The sequence below is a fragment of the Pecten maximus genome, chromosome 16 (assembly GCF_902652985.1).
Source record: "Pecten maximus chromosome 16, xPecMax1.1, whole genome shotgun sequence".
NCBI classification, from domain to species: Eukaryota; Metazoa; Mollusca; class Bivalvia; order Pectinida; family Pectinidae; genus Pecten; species Pecten maximus.
The window spans coordinates 5,605,295-5,621,216 of record NC_047030.1 but is presented as its reverse complement, the minus strand read 5'-3'; the positions used below and the strand labels follow the sequence as shown (position 1 = coordinate 5,621,216).

The following is a 15,922-nucleotide window of genomic DNA, read 5'->3' as shown; positions in this document are numbered from 1 at the left end:
ATCGAGTGCAGAACTATACCTACATCAGAAGTTTTTGTGAGTAACTTTCCCTACAACAATGCATAGTACTCTCTAAATTAATTAATATGAATTGTACAAAAGGCACACGTGAAGCCCACATTAATATAAACTTTGCATTAGAGGATATGTTGAATAACGAATATGAAATACCAGTCTACTGGGGAAGCCACGGAAATTAAAATGGACTTATAAAAGTATATATATAAAAAAAAAAATGAATGTGGAGCTGCACCACACACATGAATCAGTTATAGTTATGATTGTAGACTGGATCGTAAGCGGACCTCGCCCCCCATACATATCACACACTGTTGTGCACCTGCTCCTGTTGTTTGGATCTGCAGTTATCTATGAGTGAAGACTATACCTTGTAGTACAACCCCTACATTTGTTATTCATTTCCTGTGTGAAATGTATCTCTGACGTAGTCACCACATACTGAAGTTGTGAATAAGAAATTGTTTTCTATCCGTGTTTTAAAGGCAGTTTTGACCTTTTCCTACACCTGAAAATTTCTTTTTCCAGATAACACTTTTCATCCAAACCGTTATAACCGTTATAATATAAATGAGACAATACAGCTCCATAGAATATAAACTTTAACTCAGGCACAAACTTTACTACTTCCTAACTTAGTTAGATTGTTTTGATATCATCTTCACAGAAATGTCCGGATAATGGACCGATATTCAATTCAATTCATTTTATTGACTTTAAGCTTTACAGCTCACCTGTACATGTAACATATATACGATACAATAAATTGGCGGTCACAGCAGTATAGCAGATATGGCTGAGGCATGTCATGACCTGAAGTTCCGGTGTCGTCTGTGTCAACCACAATACAAAATCTAAGAGAGTGGTCACATATTCTGTTGTTCGTTTCTCGGCGGTCACATACAAGCTGATCACGTCAATGGGGAGAAGGACAGTCATTACTTTCCATGCCCTGCCTGTGTGACCCCTGCGTCCACACAGGACTCGACTTGCGCATATCAATACCTGGTCGACTTCATTCCCCATAAATCGTCTCTGTCAAACACCCGAATCACAGCCGTCAAAATTGTGCGAGGCATGTCCTAAGAATAGGGGAATCCAGGACTACTGATATCTGGTGTGCAGACTGTTCAGAGATGCCCTGTTTACAGTGCAGAATCTTCCACCAACCAAACAAGTGTCTGCAACACACCAACCTGTGAATATTGGTGGGAAACCGCAGGATTCCAGGATATTGATTTCAACTAACATCCCCAACCACGAGCGGATTGGATTTCTACCGTATTGATCACATGATCATCTATTTCAGTGTCTGTATACCTTGTTGTATAGACACTGTAATAAAATATGACAACTCGAAGATGTGATCAAGAAACCAGAATCAGGACAACCTAACCACCAAACAGAGTGGGAAGAATTAGGAGAGGAGACGAAGAAGATGTGGGACGCTACAAGTTCCAGATGAGCAAACTGAACGCAAGAGAAAAGGAGTTGACTGAAATCACTCGTGTGATTCAGCGGGCAAAGACGAGCCGGGTGATCTCAATGCAACGCTTGAGTCAGACCTCGTGCAGAAATGCATCATGCACAGATAGTAGTTCACTTTAAGGCTTAGATGTATTAACAAATTTAGGTCCAATTTAATGCTGATAATTCTAGTCGATTCATGATGCTTTTGGAGAAACAGTGATCCGATCGGCAGATTTTTACAACGAGAGTAAAACCAAAGAATCAGTTATCAATGTATTAACGTCGTATGGATAAAAGCAAAAAATGCCTGATACGCTTGACATAACTCTGAGGATTTGGACAACGCTGGACGAAATCATGAAAATGAGGACTATAGGCTTGGGGTCTTACTTTAACATCCTGTACCTCCACATTTGTGGACTGTACTTCGGCGTCTGACAATTCAGGTGGCGACTGCTGTGTGGACCGGTGTTCATACGCTCACTATGTAGGTCAGGCACGTACTGTTAAATGGGTAGACTCTTCACCGACAATGGAAAACGTCTTATCGCCGATTCCCACAACAATAGCATATTAATGGTCATGGATTGCAAACGGGTAATGCTTATCTAGTTTCACCTATCGGATCAAAAGGGAATATGCTATTATAAAAAATGCCCAGTGTCAGGTATCCTTATGGTATAATCGTACTTCCAACCAAAGAGGAGGTCGTTATTTAATTGAATGAGCCAACATTATTCAAAATGTACAAATTAAGCAACTGCACCAGTTAGTAAGGTGGATGTAGGCAAATAAGAGGATGAAAAGTCCATGTATATGTTTATTACATTATGTGTATACATGTGTTTAAAACCAAAAGATCAAAGGAATACATAAATGTGTGTGGTTCATACATTTTTCGATAACTCAACCGAGCCGTCTGCCAAAAGATATCGATGACGTCACTCAAAAACATTTTTAGTGTTGGTGTGATAAACCATCCGATAGTTTATATATTGGCAATGACAAATCGTGTCAGTTATATGAATATTTGGATCGCAATGTATATAAATGTTTTTGATACATTTAGAACATTATGGATTCATAAGACACGAATCAAAATTACCTTTGTCATTCGTCTTACCATAAACAATAAATATCAACATATAAATATTTATATAAAACATGTAAAACTCGTGTAATATCAAAATTTACCAGACGAGTCAATGATTTCTGATCTTCTCGGGCGATTAAGAAGCGGTTCTTACTATATTGGATCAAGGATCAGATACTGGTGATTGTTTGTGGTTTGGATTAATCGAATGTTTAGGTGACAACTGATGAACCAGAATGAGTGCATGTTTATTTGCTTTAGGTATTGAAATTATTTCTTTAATGTAAACCACATAATTGGAAAGGGTCCTAAACTAGTAATACAGAAAACACCCTATTTCAAAATTGAATAATCATACATAATGTACATTTAAGAACGTGATCAGAATATGAATATGTCAAGTCTTATTATGTTATCTTCTCTGTAGGGCGGAGTGAATTAAATTAATTTTTTAAGCGATAATTATATGACAATTAAACATGGTGAAGATTAACACCTATTTAGCAGATTAATGTACAGCAGAATGGTGGATTTGTGTATATGAATGTACGTACTATTGCTGGTGTGTATTCGGAAATCATACACACGGCCAGATACCGCTGATACAGTGTTACTCCCCCAATCTGTCGCCACATCTGAATCCAGTGACGTCACGTTAGCCATCTGATATGACCAAGGACAAGTTGCGGCGTCTCCGCACAACGCATAGGCCGGTATTACTGCTCCGGTACTGTACCTTATAAATTACAATAAACTAATTATAAAAGTAGACTCTTCATGGATTCAGCATAGTAAAATATTCTATCAATAATTACTTCTTTGCATGCAGTGTCGCTTATTATTCATACTTACAGAAGTACTCTTAGAATGTTGATTACATATTTCATTTCCTCAACGTTGAGAAATTTCAGAAAAAAAATTGAATTAAATTCGCTCTTTCTTACATATGTATATTCAATGTAAATTATATTCAGTTTTGCAAAAGAAACAAATGTATTATTAAATAACCGTCCATCAAATATCATTTAATGCACATACATACAAAATGTACAATGACATTTACATCCACATTTACAAATGCTTTAAATTATGTCATAAATCTTATAGAAAGGGCAATTTTCTTTGTCGGGAGCCCCCTTGATAAACAACTGAGAATACCGACATAACTCCAATAACATAGTCGATTTAAAATGCGAATAAAGTAATATGAGAATGAGTCTTAGTGTTTCGTTATTTGTCATTCACGGAAATGGCCGAGTAGTTACGATTGGGAAGGATAAGTGTCTTGTACGCGCCTTACAAACTGATCCATGCTGATCAAGTTTACATACCACCCAAACGTGTCTCCGTCTATAACTGCTATACGGTTTCTGACTTGGAAGGTATAATTTACCATCGTTCCGACTTGTGAATCTACAACAGGAAAACCAAGACAAGTCAAATATATTAATACAGAACTTATTCAGAAGGCATTAGTCATTTTGAAAAAATTCCCTCTTGGATATTTTTCATTATAACATTTTAGTAACATAAAGATCCGTAAGAATACTCAACGCTTCGTGGTATATTGGAAGATCAAATTTGACACCGATTATTTCCGTTCCATTGAAACTGTACTTTGACCAAATACTATACGTACATGTATCTCACATTAGGAAGATGACTTGTACGTTTATATGCATATTTTCGCTTATTTTCACAAAAGCAGTTTTTCATATTAGCAATTTATTGAGTTGCTTTTGAACACCCCATGATTCGAAAGAAATGACCGTTTTTCATGGTTTTACGATTCTTTTCGCTTTTTTCGACTTAAAATGGAGGAAGCAAAATATGGCCCTCATCAGCCACTACATTGACTACACTAGTTTTTCCGTTAATATTTATTGTGAAAAGAATTTAGCGTTGTATACATAATTTTAATACATACATAGTTTTAAGTAATGGGTCTTGTTTGATAGATGTGGGTTTGATACAAAGGAGATCTAATCCTTGAGCTTAATATCAAAGGAGTGTACCTGTTACGACGACAGCACTTTTTCCAACAAGCATGTATACTTGTCCATCACTTGAATTTCGTCTCCAAACCAGGAATTCCAGAGTACCTGCAAGGCTAGGTACGAATTGGATAGCTCGCACTACCCCACAGCAGGACGGTATATACATTTCGTCTGTGAGCAAGAAGACTTGACCTGTTGATGAGTGATGACATAGGCAAATATAAGCTGACAGAACAATAATAAAGACCTGCTAGTGAACATTGTTAAAAACCTGTTGGTAGAACAATATTAAAAACAGGATGGTAGAACAATGGTAAATACCTGCTGGTAGAACAATGTTAAAAGAACAAAAGACCTGCTGCTTATTAACCAAACGATGAAAGCCAAAAGGCAGCAATTTCTGTTTTGCGTCATCTTAAACTGTTTTGCCTTTAGTTTCTGGGTGAATACATTTTCGTATATAAATTTTATAATACAAGGAATCTCAAATCCAAAACATGAGGCTAATATTGGTCAACAACTTCCACTTCGAGAACACACATTCCGCAAATAAAGTGAAAATAATACTCTATTCACCAGGTACATGAGAAGGTGCATAAGACATTGGAGTGGATTACAGTAAAGTAGTATACCAACGAACATATTATTGTTATTGTTACACGGTTACTTCAAAGTTCACAAAATGAAAGCGTCTTTTGTTCCGAAGACGGTGGATGAACCTGCTATTCTAGATCAAATGTCGGTGATGCTAGAAACATAATGCGTTAATCAACCAATGAGCACCGTATACGATTCATGATTCACATTTTTGTCTTTAGTCATTACAATACTATCAAAACTATTTTAGAATTCGATGTAGTATAAATCCAAAATTAATGCAAATGAAATAAATATATACAAAGTAATAAGATAATACTTTACCAGTACTTAAATCGGCATTGGTCACTGTATTATCAGGAAATTCATTTCCTATAACTTGCTCGCCACAAACTATTAAATAAAATATAAAATGCATTCGAATATGCCGCATATAACATAATAACTATTTAATGAATGCACTATGAATTAGTATTCTTTGACTGAATTTTCTATTTTGTGCATTGATTGTTATTGGTATCAAATATCATTAAAATACCAAAAACATCCCTACACTAACATATATGTTATTTCAGCATGCTATAGATTATAAAAGTCTTGGAATGAAATTGTTTACGGAAATTGGAAACAAAACAGAACATACTTTTAATCATTAGATAAGAATAGTAAAGGAACCGATGTTCAATATTTATACATAATTATACAAACATTTCTCGTTGTTCCTTTTGCGAATCAAAATGCTTGCTTTTATTTTACGTGATGAAAACCCTGTATATTCTGGATAAATTAACATATACTTACAGTAGTCACACGGAAAAGCATTTGCCAGCAGGTCAACAATTGTATTCAGAGAATCGTAATTGGGTGCTGTGAATACTTTGCTGACGTCACCCGTTGCGGCGATAAGGTCATTGATGTCATATCCGTCCACGGCGACTGCAAACAGCGTGATTCCCGCGTTTCGCGCAGCGATACCTGACGTCACGGTATCTGCGGAGAAACCATCTGTTATTACAATCATGTAATCATCCACATCAGAACGGTCACCATTAGCTGCGGTAAACAGGTGTTGTCGGGCGAATTCTATTCCTGCACCTATGGACGTTCCTCCCGGGATGTATGACACTGAGCCTATGGCCGCCAACAGAGAGTGCTTTGTCAGGTACTGGTCTAATGTAAATGCGAGTCTAGCGTTCGTATTAAAAGCAACTGCCCCAAACTGTGTACCCTGTTTTCCAATGGAAAATTTAGATGCCACGTTCTGAAGAAATACCAGTTGTTTTGCATAGTTGTGGCTCATGACGCTGGCCGACTCGTCTATAACGAGGGCAATGTCTCTCCGTCCTGTTACACATACTGTCAGGGAAGAAAAAAGTAAATTACATTTTAACAATTATTTTTTGCAAAAAAAAAAAAAAAAAAAAAAAATGATTAAGTGCATAATCAGACATAGCTTATATTAATGTAAACGTTTTTCACATAAACAAACATATACACAATATATTGTTTCGTCTTCAAGCCAACCAGAGAAACACTTTTTTATTTATACAATTGTGTTAATTTTTGTAATGTATTCTGATATATATTGTATGAAAATACATTTCATCATTATATGTATTGCTTTAAAGATGTCACGATCAAGATGAAGGGAGAAACTAATTTCGTTCAAGGTTTTAAGGAAAATGTCATTTTCCTTACGTGAAAAGATTGAGATACTACAGATATGAAGTGATAAACATTATTTGAGTCCAGTTTGATATTAATGTTACTGATGCATAAACCTGCCCAATATTACATACATAAATAATTCATTTACATGAATTTCATACGATAGGCGTTAAATAAATCACATAAAACCCATTAATTAATTAATTAATTAATAAGTGTATAACTCACTACATGTATTCATATTACAGACGTACATAAACAGTAAAATGACATTATCACGACAACACTGTACGGAATTGGTTTGTACCTTCATTAAAACATCTATGTAATGACTAAAATATGGTCTGTAATCGTGAGTAGTTACACACATTAATAACTGCCATCAGTTTAGGTTAATAGAACATGATTATATGAATATGATATTATTTCATCGATATAAACATACATTGAAAATGTTTGGCAGGGTAACTTGCCTTTACGCTATACATTGGGTTTAGTTAACATCCATAGCTACATAGTTATTGTTTATAATAAATAGAATATTCACTTTTATAAAATTTATACCATCGTGTATTATTTCATACAAACCTGATTCCGCAGTTTTTACAAATAAAAACAACACAATTATACTCCTCCGTATACGTATGGGTCCCATTTCTACATTGATTGTACACATAACATATTAGGTCTGTAATACATTAACGACAAAATCCAATAGACCAAATAGACTTCTGTTTATTTTTTGTACCTAATGCAACTTTCAGCTTCAATAAGCAATTCCATCTAAACAAGGGCTGCTTTCTTATTGTTTAAAATATCACCGGCGGTTGTTTCCGTTCAAGTGCGTTTTGCTATACAAGTAACTTCTTGATAAGCGTTCCGCCGCTTGAACACGTTTTGACATACCTGTACTGCATGTGTTATCATTGTAGTTTCAATTCCTTTCCTAAGTCGCTTTGTTGTGTTATATTTCAGTGTAAATAAATTGAGAGGAAAAAGAGTGCTGCGTTTGGTTTGGTTTGGTTTTGTTTAACGTCCTATCAACAGCTTAGGTTATTTAAAGCCCCCCCCCCCCCCCCCCCCCCCCCCCCCCCCCCCCATGTGCGAGATGCATGCCTGAGGTGTATGCGTAAGTATTTTGCGAATAGTGTTAAGGGTATATGCTACATGTGGTGTACCTTACATTGGAATCTCCTTTCCAAAAAGAGTTCCATGCTGAAATCTAAGTATATAGTTTACCTAATGTGTTCCGGATGTTTTTTTTTTATTAAAACAAATAGAAGGTGTCACAGGCATATCTGTACCGTTATGGACCAATGATCAAATAAATATAAACCGAAAACAATTAAAAAAAGATGGAATGCTTTTGTTTATACCCAGCAATTGTTCAGTGCCATTTCGTCATATTGTAATTCATCCCTCTGAACTTCCCGTCTAAGAGGATACATTGAAAGCCTTTCATTAGCAGTTATACCGGTCGAGATTAAATGAAAATTACAATTGGCTTGAAGCCACCTCTCAAATACTTCAGCATGATACCAATGATTAATTAGACTTATTTCCTGACTATGATACTGTATAGGTATATTGTATCAGCTTTGTTTGTTCAGTTTATAAAGTAGGTACAATAAAAAGAATACAACACACAGTTACACAGCGTAGCTATAATTCAAGCACGTAAACTCTGAAAGGGCATACCTCCCATTAACAATGTTATTTTTCAAATAGTCGAGATGAGTAAATCATAAAAATAGACAGTCATATATACGATAAGACGGCATTAATTAACATAATACTTATGGACTTGTCGACATGTGTTTGTCACAAATGTAAACAACGTGAACTATGTTAAAGTGATTCCTCCTTTTGTAAACAATGTAAACAACTTCAAATCAATTGATTCTACGTGCATTGATAGAAATGAAGAGAATGCTATCAACCTATCATTATGAGAAAAGATGTGTAGCATGTTGTGTAGGGTATTTCTTTAATGTAACTTTGAGCTTCTGACTGTTAAAAAGAAGCAAGATAAACATCTAAAATATTAACTTTGTTTAAAAAAGTACATCCTAATCTCTAAAAGCATATATTGCACATAAACCTCAACTGTCATATGTCATGGTATACTGAATCATTTTTAATCTTTATATATGTCTGGTTTCATTTTTCAGATTTGCATTAAATTATAACATACGTACGTAATATCATAGCGTTTGCCTGACGTAAAAATAACCATATGTATATATATATACGGTCAGTTGGTCCCTTGTATATACTTCTGTACCTGGCGCTTGCTTTGGTTTGTCATCCACATGTGTATTATAAATTAAATAATGAGGCACTTGAAGGGTATTCTAAATTTAATATTTCTGTTCTCATTTTCATTTTTTAACTTCCTTAATTTAGCACTATATACCTGTGTCTCGTAAACACAATTATTAATAAATTAAAATACATGTACATTGTGCTGTTTGACGTTTCCATTATGAGTGAGATCATTTATACACGTTCGGAAGTTACCTCAATATTAGCAGATCATTATCATAAATTAGACCGTACCTAACGATCAGAGAGAGGATACTGTTACACATTCATCTTAAAACACGCTAGAGCTTGGACAAGTGATAATTTGTACATGTGTGTATTGACAAAAGGTAAGTAAAGGTAAATGAATATTTCAATATGAATGATTAATTTTGCTAACGAACACCATAAGGTATCAATTTCTTTGACGAATGAAATATTTAACAAGCTGCAAAGTAAACCTTATGTGGTTATTGATATTTAATAGATATTCGTAGTCAGTGTACTACAACCTTACCTTTGGAACAGTTTTACCATATAATTATCATTATCATATAATTGTTATATAATCATGTAGAATTTATTGACAGTAATTACATAGTTAAGTGTTTATCTTAGTAACTTTTATGTTTTTTTTTTTTTTTAAATATCTATGTAGTTGTATAGTTGTATTTTATATTAAATCAAGTTAAAATGAAAAAAAACCAACAACAAAAAAGCAACAAAACAACCTTGCTGTAAAGGAGTATATTGTAATTATTTCTTTTGTAAATTGTCTTATTAATTACACCTATATTACGTGTATACCAACTTTAGTTTAACACAATATTAGTCATTAAGTTGAGCGGTTTGAAATTAAGAAATACTAGACGGATTAAGAATAAGTCTAAAAGGAAAATGTCATACATGTATTTTCTGTTTTAACTTGTGAAAACAGACGTTTCCTGTACGCTTATACAGGTATATATATACGTGATTTCAATAACAATGATAATTGAAATAATTATCACGTGTATATTTGATGTATCATGTACATACGTGGTTCCCCAAAATAGAGAATGATAAAGCGGTTTTGATATATTATTATTTTTTGACACGCAGTGTACGGTAAAATCGTAAGTCCAGTGTGGTGTAATAATATAATCAGATACATGTAATAATAAATAACACAAACTACTTACTGTTATATAATTTGTACATATGTAATACATGGTCTGCATATGTTATACACCTCATAATGAATGGGCAGATATATAAGAAATTGAGTTTAATGCTAAAGACACATTAGAAACATCAATTGTAGAAGATAAAGGTTCATATCATTTACCAGTTCTAGTTTGAAGTTAGCAATCATTATATTAAATATATCTACGTTTAAATATAAATTAAATGACTTACCTAATAAAGTGGTAAACGATTTTAACGAGAAGAGTTATCAACAGGTCACGGTAAAAATCATAGAAATACAAAATTGCCATGGTAGATATGATGGAATATAAAAATGAAACATGATTCAAAGTATCACCAACTTTTTTAAGTATGAATAGCAAACCATTGTCATCAAGCCTGAAATTGAATTAAATTTATATACATATACAAACCAGCCTGGATAACGTGCAATTTAAAAGAAGAGTTAATCGAAAAGCGCTTAACCGCAATTGGTAATGAAGTTTGATGAACGGACGGACAGCGTTAACATTCATGGTTGTCCAAATCACTGTAAATTGTTCGGTAAAGATTGATGGAACGGCTGGATAACGGTTCAGTGTTTCAACATATATAGCATTAATCGAGAAGCTGGAAAGAAAATTACAGACATTCTTTAAAATAATTTTAAGTTCATCCTGATAAATTGATACCAGAAAATTTAATAGACCGTTTCAATAACGCGAAGAGAGAAATATATGACATTGTTTTACTGCATATGTCATCAAACTCTCTGTATAACATCTGTTTATTATTGGTGTCTTGTCACTTACATAACAATATAAATGATACCAGCAAGTCAATATTCGATATTCAGTTATAAAATGTATCCAGTATAGATTGACAGTAGTCCACTGGTGTCGACGGCTGTAATGCCAGCTTCCACGCTGGTTCTGATGATAACTACCTTTCACACATTGTTTCTACATTAACAGATGTGTTTGTAATTCAGTAATGGGATTTAGATGTCATGTCTATCACAAACTTCAACCTATCAAACCTGTTTTATTTAAGTATGAGAAACGAAGGCATTTATTTCGTTCTTTATATATGATACATTGGGCGTCCTGTCAAATCAATGTCATTTAGCAAAGTCTTATTAGTGTTCTTTGTTATTACAAATCATATGACTTCGGTTGTATGGCATGTGTTATAAACACATGAATTATTAATCAATCAAAACACTGACAGAACCTCTTCCCTCCCATAGGTACGCGTACGTCATCATCATACTTTTTAATTTAACACATTTGTCCACTTAATCAGCACATATATTACAAATGTTAAAATTGATTTATTAAAATTACGTTAGAGATTTTGAAACTCAATATTAACTATTATTTATTCATTAATAAACATTATTTGATATCTGTTAGATATTTATTGAAATTCTTTCATGTCCCTGTTGTTAATATACAACCTTGTCCAATATTACGTAGTAATCATTCATTTACATGTATTGTACATGACAGGTGTTAAGTACCTGAAATAAAACAGAATGTTTAATTAATTAAGTAATGCGTTCAAAATATGTATACTCTTGACTTGCAAAAACAGTGAAATGCCCTTCTCCAGAATATTTGTGCATAACACTACGTAGATTGTTCAGAACACACACAAGATATGTGCCATACTAACTGTACCAGTTACTACCGAATACGATATTCCCTTGGGGTGACACAATGTCTGAGCTCGCTTAGGTATCGCGGTTAATTCTTGCATTGTTGAATTATATCAGCGGTTTTAATTACATACATATGCATTCATTTTTCATATCATCTGATTTTTGTATATTCCATAAGCAGATGAATATACATGTCTGTCATCAACGTACATTCTTTACACTAATTAGGGAGTACAGTCATCGTTTGTTTTTACGTATTCGTGAGTCATCTGTAATGAATAGGATTTACTTTGACCTTTTACGATTTGTAGGCCTATCGATTATGGGTCACCAATAAAGTAGAAACACGGTCCAAAAGAGAAAGAGATTTTAGAAAGATTTGTGAAAGTGGTGAAGTGGTATCAAAATAACGAACAAACTTTCGAATTAAGCACACAAATGATATATACAACACCAATCAGCCTCTCAAAAATAATAGGCTATTACCGTCCCCTAGATATAATATTATCCACTGTTGGCAGGTACTGTATTTGTGTGAACTGGACATAACATTTTCCTCTGTTGACAGGTATTATTTGTGTCCACTGGATATAATGATATCATTCTTTGACACATACTGTTTGTGTACACTAGACGTACACATCCTCATTCGACACAGGCTGTTGGTGCCCACTGGAAATGATTGTGCCCTCATTCGACAGTTGTTGTTTGTGTCTGACACTGGCTGTTAGTGTCAAATGGACAAAAGTAGATCCACATTTGAGACTGCCTGTTAGTGTCCACTTGACAAACGTATATCCTCATTTGAGACTGATTGTTTGTCTCCATGGGACAAAAGTATGTCCTCTTTAGAGACTGTTGGTGCCCACTGGACATAATTATTTCTCATTCAACACTGACCGTTGTCTACTAGACATAATTTTGTCCTCATTTGAGACTGACTGGTAGTATCCACTGGACAAAAGTATGTCCTTATTTGAGACGACTAGATGTTAGTGTCGACTTGGCAAATGTATGTCTTCATAAGACACTGACTGTTGATGGACAGAGTTACATTTGACACTAACATGGAAAATGTGTACATTTGATACTGACTGTTAATTGACAATGTATACACTTTGATGGACAATATAACTATAAATTTGACACTGACTGTTGATGAACAATGTGTATGTTTGACACTTACTGTCGATGGAAAATGTGTACATTTGATACTGATTGTCAATGGATAATGTGTACATTTGATACTGACTGTTAATGGACACACTGACTGTTAACGGACATCGTGTATATTTGACACTAGTTTAAACTAGGAGTAAACAAGTAATAGACAATAACATCAAACGCAAAGCGGTCGATCACCACCTTTTTCTGCGAAATGTCTTACCGATTCCGGGACGAGATATCAAGCATAACGCCAGAATGTCTTTGTTTATTTCATTTTAAAGACATTTACTCAAGGATAATGTCACCTTTATATCGAATTATGATGGTTAATGTATCGACAGGCTTAATACTATTCTTATTTCATGGATCAATTTATCGCGATTACACCAATGTACCTTGAAATGCCGGCTACACGGTATCTACATGTAGATCAGGGGCAAAGGTACACGTAAATGAATTCATGGTAACATATTAAAAGGTACTCGTATTTGAATTCATAGTAAGATATTAAAAGTACTCCTATTTGAATTCATAGTAACACATTAAAAGTTCCTTGTATAGGAATCCATTGTAACATATCAAAAGGTCCTCTTTATATGAATTCATATTGACATATTAAAAGGTACTCGTATTTGAATTTATAGTAAGATATTAAAAGGTACTCCTATTTGAATTCATAGCAAGATATTAAAAGGTACTCCTATTTGAAGTCATTGTAACATAATTAAACGTGCATATATGTGATTAATTGAAACATATTAAAAGGTACTTGTATTTGAATTCATTGTAACATTTCTATATGAATTCGAGGACAAAGAACATAAATATCAAAGTGCAAATATAAAACATTAGCATGGTCTTCTCGATACGCTGAAAAATATGTTGATCTCTACAATAATAATTAATGTACATGTACTACACATCATTTCTGCCCGTCAGGTTGAGCGATTAATTTGTAAAACAGTCTCTCTTTAATTTTTGTTTTAAATATAGCATTTGCTTACGTAACTACGATGTAACGAAGCCTATGATAGTTTCCACAGGACAATATTTCAACCACGGGAAAGAAATAAAATTATGATTATATTGTTTGGCCCATTCCTTTTGATGTGACTATAACTTATGTAGTGGCATGTTTCTTTCCAGATAATCATGAAAGGGATCATTGTATTAATACTACTGGTAGTAGTTTACATGGCGAAATCGCAGACTGTACAGCCACCAACGGATAAACCAGTATCTACAGGTCCTCCGGGAGTGGATCCCCCGGCGGGCAGGGGTGTAGGAGTGCGTCCGTGGGGATTTTACAGAAGAGGACGACCCGTGATACACTATGACAGTAATATCATTTGATATTTAATGACAGTTTTACAGCAATGTCACTCAGCACATAATTTTATTCATCGATAGCTTTCGACCATTTCCTGGTGGACCTCTTCAGCCCTAAGTGTGGTCAGTCAGAGGCTTCAGACTAATCTGGCGTGGGATTCAGTCACGTGACCCGGGGATTAACCCTAAATCATGTGACTAAATTAGACTAGAGTAGACCGGTGGTAGGTGGTAGCGGCCCCTGTTCTGTTTGAGTGCGAGTCTGAATGCCAAGATGCAGATGGCCTCTTTAACCGCTCTCTAGAATCAGCAGGGTCCTAGTCCAGAATATTGATGTTTCGTTCCGCAAAGTTATCATGGGAATCATGTGCTCTCCCACAGGTGGCCTCAGAAAAATAAATAAAAAAACATTTCAAAATTTAAAAAAAAAAAGATCCGGAAAATAACAAAATATCACTACTCGGGCCTTTAAACTCCTTGTGTCCCTGGATACAAACATGGAAATATGGTTGGTGACATCACGTCCAGCTTCCGGATCTTTCTTTTCTAACATTTGATTTAGATATGTAATGCTACTAACGTAATGTACTTAAGACAAAAAGTTGGCTTCACCGTGTTTCGTTTGACAGAAATGTACAGTATATATCAATAATATATCAATAGGTAGCTTATTGACGATCCCTGAAATGTTCACCATAATAATACGGGAGGATGGGTTCATATAATGTCAAAAGTGACTTTAAAGAGCTTAAATGACTAGCATTGTTCAAAGAATGGGTCAAATGAGGTATTGGTCTGGTTACAGGAAACCATTGATGGGTCTTCCTAAAATAAATAAAATAAACAATACGCATTTGGGTTGTAGAATAAGTCATGTATTATAAGGAAAAGTCACACGAAAAAAGTAATCGTAAAGATATTGTGAGTTCTTGAACATTGATATTTATGCATTAAACAACTAGGAAACGAATATGTTGAACAAGGTTCTTTCTATAGGATACAACATATGAATGGTGGTATGCATTAAAAGATTGATTAGTAAAATGACAAATCGTTTTCTATCAATAATGCTTGATTGCTCATTCATGTGCATGGCAGGTGTATTAAATGCATGCTGTCTATCGTAACATGTCAGTTAACTACAATGTAATGACGGGGCCCCAGTAGAATCAGGGGTTATTTTCTCCGGAATTGCAAGTATTGGACCTGCGGTATCCTTGTACATTCTTGGGTGACAGGCGGCGAACGTTGATCACTGGTCATTGGCGGGATTGGAGGTCGGGATTAAGGCATTTACGTTGATCACAGGTCATTGGCGGGATTGGAGGTCGGGATTAAGGCATTTCTTCTTCAGGAGCATCAAAGAAAACAAACACTGATGCCCATATTGCAATACTCAGGATCTTTGTGTACTATTTATCTTACAGACTCGTCTGTTCTTTATTTTAT

At 34.6% G+C, this 15,922-nt stretch overlaps 1 protein-coding gene across 1 annotated transcript; it reads right to left on the bottom strand.

The window, feature by feature from the left end:
* Positions 1-5,300: 5,300 nt before the first annotated feature.
* On the bottom strand, positions 5,301-8,057 carry LOC117314563 (vitrin-like). Its single transcript, XM_033868629.1, has 3 exons — positions 8,027-8,057; positions 5,977-6,531; positions 5,301-5,326 (listed from the first exon to the last, which is right to left on the bottom strand). Exons 1-3 carry the CDS (start codon positions 8,055-8,057, stop codon positions 5,301-5,303), a joined length of 612 nt encoding a protein of 203 aa, XP_033724520.1.
* Between the last annotated feature and the right edge of the window lie 7,865 nt (positions 8,058-15,922).